This window comes from Coptis chinensis, chromosome 6 (genome assembly GCF_015680905.1).
Source record: "Coptis chinensis isolate HL-2020 chromosome 6, ASM1568090v1, whole genome shotgun sequence".
Classification (NCBI taxonomy): domain Eukaryota; kingdom Viridiplantae; phylum Streptophyta; class Magnoliopsida; order Ranunculales; family Ranunculaceae; genus Coptis; species Coptis chinensis.
In genome coordinates, this window is record NC_141461.1 from 8,963,373 (window position 1) to 8,971,381 (window position 8,009).

At 34.3% G+C, this 8,009-nt stretch overlaps 1 protein-coding gene across 1 annotated transcript; it reads left to right on the forward strand.

Moving 5' to 3' along the window:
- Positions 1-204: 204 nt before the first annotated feature.
- LOC147491301 (uncharacterized) lies at positions 205-1,029 on the forward strand. Its single transcript, XM_086567225.1, has one exon. It carries the CDS (start codon positions 205-207, stop codon positions 1,027-1,029), a length of 825 nt encoding a protein of 274 aa, XP_086423351.1.
- Positions 1,030-8,009: the final 6,980 nt, after the last annotated feature.

Consider the following 8,009-nt stretch of genomic DNA (forward strand, 5'->3'; position numbering starts at 1 on the left):
ATTAATTCTGATCTTTCTCAATATGGAAAGAAGTTGTTGGACTACAACTTACCTTCTTTTTCTAATAACACAAATGAAGAGTCAACAGAAGATGATCTAATATCAGAAGAACAATCAGTACCCGTGCCTCTTGAAGATCTCTCTTCTATTATTAGCTTGAATGAAAAACATAGATATGCTTTTGAAAAGATAACAAATTAAGTTATGAGAAATGAAAGTAAAGTTTATTTTATTGATGGTCCGGGAGGAACAGGTAAAACTTATCTTTATCGTTCAATACTTGCTTATCTGAGAAATGTTGGACACATTGCAATTGCAACAGCTTCATCAGGAATTGCAGCAATAATGATGCCAGGTGGTCGCACAGCTCACTCAAGATTTAAAATACCTATACCAACTTATCCAACGTCTACCTGTACTATAGCAAAACATTCGCCCCTCGCGAAACTGCTATGCAATTCTTCTTTGTTCATATGGGATGAAGCAACAATGACACATCGATATACATTTGAAGCAGTTGATCGCACTTTAAGAGATCTTACTGAAGTTGAACTGCCCTTTGGTGGAAAGGTCTTTGTTTTAGGTGGAGACTTTCGTCAAACACCACCTGTTGTCCCATATGGAAGCAGATCACAAATATTAGATGCTTGCTTACCAAGTTCTCCAATCTGGGAAAGTATTGAATTTATTCACCTAATAGAGAACATGCGAGCAAGAAATGATCCATCATTTTCAGATCTACTTATGCGGATCGGCGATGGTTCTGAAACATATACTACAAATGACATGATCAAGATCCCTGATGACATGGTCATTCCATGGCAAGATGATCAATCTTTATTTCAATTAATCGATTTTGTCTTTCCAAATTTGCATGATCATGTACTGGATGATGCGTATATGATGGAACGAGCAATCATTACTCTTACAAATGAGCACGTCGACAAGGTTAATGATGAAATTATCAGCCTATTCCCATCGTCAAGTTTTACAAGTTTTTCTTTCGATTCAGTTGAAAGTGATGTTTAGGAGTTCCTTAATTCTATATCTCCTGGTGGTTTGCCTCCTCACAAACTTATTCTTAAACTTACCTGTCCTATTATATTATTGTGAAATCTTAACCCAAAAAATGGATTATGCAATGGAACACGATTGTTATGTCGAGGATTTTATGGTAATATGATATATGCAGAAATAATGACTAGTAGTTTCTGTGGAAGACCAGCTTTTCTCCCTCGAATTCCGTTAAAATCTTCAGCCGACATCAGAAGACCTTTTGTTTTGACAAGAAAGCAGTTTCCCGTTCGCTTAAGTTTTGCTCTCACTATTAACAAGTCACAAGGACAGACAATACCACATGTTGGTATATATTTGCCCAATCATGTTTTCAATCATGGCCAATTATATGTTGCTATGTCAAGAGGAGTCTCGAGAAATGCAACCAAACTTTTGGTTAAAAAAGGAGTTCTACCTGGGTTAAGCGGGTTTTACACAAGAAATGTCGTATATGCCGACTTACTCCGCTTTATAACTTAATTGTTACACAAAGCTTTCTTTTGAGCCAGGTACTTCCTAATTTGTTTACTATTTGTTTACTTAATGTCTATTGGGTTTCTATGGGATATTTGTTTACTTAATGTCCATTGGTTTAGAATTATACGGAAATCACCGTTTGAATCTTTTACTCTTACCTATTTCTAATCCTTCGATATACAATTTCATCTACTCTATGAATAATTGCATTATTTAACTTCGTTTTCTAAGTAATAACATGATTACCTTAATACAAATATGGTTAATAACTTAATATTTTGTCTTTTTAATTCATTTATTATGCAATGCTATTATAGCCCTGGTATTTGGTTAATGGTTAATCTTAACTAACCAACTACAACCCTTTATATGCAACTTGCTTTTTGACATTGAAGTAATCCCATGCTGACATTATATCACTCATTACCTTCAATATTATGATGCATTAGTTGAACTACCTATTTACTATTAACCTATTATATCAAAAAGGCAATTAATTCGTGCTACGCTGTTTCACTGGACATTTTAAACCATTTATAGACTACAGTGTTACTGTTTTCTTTATCTCACTTGCTGTTAGTGCATAATGCCTCTACTAAACACACTTGACCAAAAAAACCCGCAAGCTATTTAATACCTACATTAAGAATAACCAATACAAACAAAATATTTGGACAACACATAATCAATTATTACCTATAAAAGTACATCAAAAAAATTTAACTCCGTAAAAATTGAGTGCGTTCCGATTTACTTACTCCAGCTATTGCAACTAAAATATTACATACTCATATTTGAGATACTAAGAGATTAACTTTAGTTAGGAAATATGGCCAATTTGATTCCTTTTTGTTTACATAGCATATCATTTTATTTATTTTTTATTTGTACAATTATTTTTTTTTACTGTTTTAGTTATATTCTAATGTTATATTTATTTATTATGTACATGCAAAAGATCCAAGATAGTTTTGAAGTAGCTTAGGAATGGAACAAATTTACACGATACCAGGTATTATACTGCAGTACAACTCCAAAGTCCAGAGATATACATTGTATTATTTTGTCAACTGTTCCATTGTAAGTTTTCCATTTCTACTGTTAGTTTAGTTTTCATAATATTTTGTTGTCAATATTTAAAATACTTTTTGTACCAACCCCATGGGTTAATATTAATAAATAGTCACCTTTTGTAAGTTATATAATTATTTGTAGTTATACCATGCTATCTAACTACTTTTCCCTTGCTATATAAATAAGAAAATATGAATTTTTATAAGGGATTATATGGTTTATATTTGACACTTAATAATGTCCAACCACCTTTATCTCAACTTATTTGCCCAATTAAATATATGTAAATATCACATATTAGGCCAGATATGAGTACCAACTAAAAAAAGATTTATTCGAAAAGGGTATTTTAGGATGAGTTGCTCCATGCATACATCCATGTGATTGAATTTCAAAGATATGCTCTACCCCACGGTTATATATTCATACTATTCAACGACAACGACAAGCTTAGAAAGCCTGATGATTATGACAAAATATGACATGTTGAAGTTTGTGATCCCGTGACCAGCCCAGGGTTATACAACATAATAATGAAGAACATTAGCCATGGTCCTTACGGGCATTAAATGCTCAATGTGTTTGCATGACCAAATGGGTTGTGTAAAAAAAGGTTTCCCAAAGGATTTGCACCAGTGAATGTACACACAGAACTGATCCATATGGTATATACCGAAGATGTGTTGACAGTTGAGTTGTTTATCTGCATAATAAAGTTTCTGGTGACAATAGATGGGTTGTCCCATATAACGTTTGCTGTTTATAAAGTATTACTGTGACATCAACCTAGAGGTGTGTACTACAATCAAATCAGTCAAATATTTCTACAAGTCTGTGCACAAGGGATCTGACCGTGTATCTTTAAAAGTCAACTCTCATGAACCACATGCTCAGGCTAAAATCTGGAAGTTTCTATTGGTGTCGTCCCTGTGTCTACAAGAATCTCTTTCAAGAATGTTCAACTTCTCTCTTACTAGATTGTACCCCACACAAGCCTCAACAAAAGTTACCCTTACAAAATCTGCCTTCAGTCGGGTAAGTACACTATATTTCTATTTCTATTTAATTGAATTGGATTGATTCATTGAAAAAAATAACTATTTTTTATCGTTTTACCTTAGCGATTTAAATAATTGTTGAAAGAGTTTATTTCACCAGCGTCCTTTAGTTTGTATTTATAGTTGTATAATTCTGATTCTATCCCTGTCTTATTCTACATTCCAGACCATTGTGAATTCACGTGTATGTAATTATAGCTCGGTCTACTTCATTCATGGTGCTAGCATAACAGGGAAGATATTTTTATATAGTTCAGTTTTAGCATGCTTAAGAAATCATAGCCTCGATACATTGTCATTGCAATGTCAACTTAAGGTCTTGTACCCACTATCTTATTTCGGGGTCGTACAACTCTTTCAAGCTTTCACTTCCCCTACCGACATTTGCATAATAAACCTACAAGGTGCGTAAAGAATCTCCTCTTGGTAACCTGCTATGTTAAACAAGTTTCTTTACCTGGGATGAAGAAACAATGACACATCCCCATGTTTTTTTAGCCTCTGAACAAAACACTAAAACATATAAGTGATTCCGATCTACCCATTGGTGGCAATGTTTTGGTATTAGGTCGAGATTTCCCCCAAGGACTCCCCGTCATGGCTCATGTTACTATTGCACAAAAGATTGATGCATGTATAACATATTATAAGCTCTGGTCAACCATTAGAGTGATTCATCTTACTAAAAAACATGTTACCCAGGAGAGATCCATGCTTCTCACCACCCCTGCTGTTTCACATTGGCGATAGTAGTCAATCTTGCATTGTCGATAATATTATTAAAGTACCATATGACATTCTCATTGCATAATAGGGTCACCATTCACTGTCCAATTTAACATCTAAGCCCTTCCCTGTTTTGCCTGCTTATGGTGATGAGTCGAATTACATCCATCAATCATCCGTGTATTCCAAGGAGAAGAACAAGCATACTACTCATTTGACTATGTTGCCAATGACTCAAGGAATTTAAATCATCAAGAATTTCTTAATTCTATATCTACAGCGCGTTTACTACTACACAAGTTGTCTCTAAAATTATAAGGATAATTTTCGGCTGAGTGGTTTCAGATTGTAGACTGGAGGGAATGACTTGCTTTGCAGCACTTAAAATCCTTTTTTTCAAAGGAGGCAAGTTGATTTAATGAAATATCAAGCTGAGCCTGGTCCAGTGATGAATATTTTCAGAAATATTAGCATGCATTTTGTAGTTGGCGAATTCCCACTTGCACGGCCATCTAACACTTACAATATGTGTGACAGGCCATTGATATCATCACTACAAACGCTGGGGACTTGGGGTGCTAGAGCCTTGATTTGATTAGGAAAAAACCCTTTGTCACTTTCTTGGAAAGTTTCTGCCATGGAGAATTATGACCAGCACAATACCACTTTAGATGAGGTAAAGATGACATCATGTGTATGCTTTTCTTAATTGTTGTGTTGATTACTCTTTTTCCTTTTTGCATTTACATTTGAATATAAGTCCTACTTGCAGCAGTGATCCTTATATGTTTTATCTTTGTCTATTAAGCCAATCATAGAAGCAGACTACTCTGTCGTGTTTCCCAACCAAATGTCATGTATGTTGATATTCTAACTGAAAGTTATGCTGATAAACCGACCTTCTTACATCACATTCCTGTTAAATCATCAGACGATCTCAAGCTAGCGTGCAATTTCATTCGAAAACAGTTCCCAAATCTTCTAGATGTTGGTTTACAAATACACAAATCACAGAGACAGACCATTCCTCATCTAGGAACTTCTTTACCAAACGATGTTTTGGATACTTCACAAGACCACAATGTTGTTCTATGTTGTTCTCTCCGAGGTCTACCTAAGACCACAATGAAAAAATTTGTTAAAAAACGAAGAATAAGAGGCGACTTGGGAACCTTCACAAGGAATGTTGTCTACAAATAATCTACTCTAGAACCTTCACAAGGAATGTCATCTACAAAGACGTCCTCGGACCGTGTAACATGCTAACAAAGTCCCTCTCATGATCTTCTATCACATTGCTCTCTTACGGGTAAGTCCTTCGTATATACATTTAAAATTATCCATTTAACAGTCACATACTTTCATCCAACTCAACTTATCTGTACATAGTGTTCTTGCTATAGTAACCCACTATAAATTGCCGTGACTGAACTCTATACCGACTTAACTTTTTTTTCCTGCTGTTCTATTGTTCTGTTATGTATATAGTGTTATTATTATTTTTTTTTTTGTTTATACAGAGACAACTGATAGAACTTACATATATATATAATCCAAAGAGATTTCATTGGTCTGCCGGCATCAGTAGGTACTAAAGGAGTTTGGCTCCTATCAGTCCGTGAAGCTATTAGATCATTTGCCAAATTGCAATTGAACCTATTGTTGTGAAGAAGGGGGAGCATATTGACGAAGTTAATCCACAAGAGTAATAGGTCTTTGAGGGTTTCATTATTTGTCTATTAAAGTGTTGTCCATTTTGCATGACATTCAATACTAATGAATATGTTATATTATCTGTCTGAACATAATTAAAAACAACACATATATACTAATATTGATTTACATTGCTGCTTTCAAGTCTATTATGATTACAAAGAAAGTTAATACATATCATATATCATACTAACCCTGTTACAGATTTATGATCACAACTATAAGAAACCAAATGTAGGTCAAAATAACAGTTGCTCTGAGGGATTTATTTGCCGCTACAAATTGAAATGCCAGGTCCAATGAAAACTACTGGTAGCGTCAAGAACAAAGACGACTGCTATTACTACTGGTATATTACCCTTTTTCACCATTGTTGCTCAGTTGATTTGCCCAGTAAATTGTGCATGCTAACCTCATATTACTTATACTGTAGATACCAAATAAGGGAACCATCAGATTGTTTCTGTCTCAGCTCGACAACTATACATGTACATACATATTCATCTTTAAAACAAAGCCTTGACGTTCTTAGCATAACACAATTGCGCAAGAAAGGGGCAGTATTGTGTCCGAAGTCACTTCTTATATTGCTTCATGAATTAAGATAAGGTATTTGTTCTTTATAATCTTCAAATTATTAGTTAACGAACAATATAGTACGATACCCAATGGATGTTTCTGTTTCAATTTTATTCGTTAATTGTATCCCACTTTAAAATCTTGAGTCAAGAGAAATTAGTGGCCACCAAAGTTAGCAGCCTAACTGAGGAGAAGTGCCGCCTTCTTCTGCATTACACCAAATTTAGCAATCTTTTACTTTAAGTCTGTGATGATAACATATACCAATGTTGTTGTTTCGTCACATCAAAAGGTTACCTCTCACCATCAGAACCTTAACTATTGTATTTGATGAATAGCTCACTATTTTTCCCCATTCCCTTCTAATGAAAATTTGAACTATCACTTTGCACCATTCGTCAACTCTTTATTCCAAATAAACCATGTTGTGCTTCCGATCCTCTTAGACTTTATTCTTACTTAATCTCATTCTAAGTTAAATATAGTATTAGCTTTTTATCTTTCTTGAAAGTATATACTTATTCATTTCTGCGGATCCCGATTATAAGAACAAATCGTACAACGCCTCATATATTATTAATTTTTTACTTATTGTCATATAGGAAAAATATGAAGAGGTGAATCTGATCACCAAGGGTGGTAAGTATGGATGGCCTGTTTATGAGGGCTATTCCCTATATAAAGTTCCTGTAGGAAATACTTCCATTAGCTCCTCGAGTTTCATCTCACCTGTATTGGTATATAGCCACTCTAATGTAAATAAGAACAAACCATCCATCGATCAATTCATCGGTGATTATTTCTATAGATCCTTGACTAATCCATGCATGAATGGAAGGTGAGTTTAGTACTCTTAATATACTCCCTTTCAAATATCTGATCCACAAAATTAGTGGCATCTGTTATTAACAACATTAATGTATGGATTACCAGTACATATATCAGATTTATCATAAAATATATGTGGCTGCTTGCCATGTCTCAGGTTTGTTGGGCCCTCCTTATCTTAATTTATTTTAATAGTTTTGATTGTGTTAAAAATGTGTTATTTTTGTGGAATTGAATGGAGAGAGGCAACGGGGCTGTATGTTATGTTGTTTTTATGCATTTTTTTTTATATAGTTTTGGGATACTGTTATAGTGTTTCATCTGACTTAAAACATGCGACCCAGGAGAGATCCATTCTTCTTAGCCCTGCTGTTTCACATTATATTCATGCCACATATAACATTGTCGAAGAGTTGAATGATTTGTTGGGAGTAAATATAGACTGATTTTGGAAAGCGGCCAACCATAGAAAACAATCTTGAAGAAAAAATATAGACC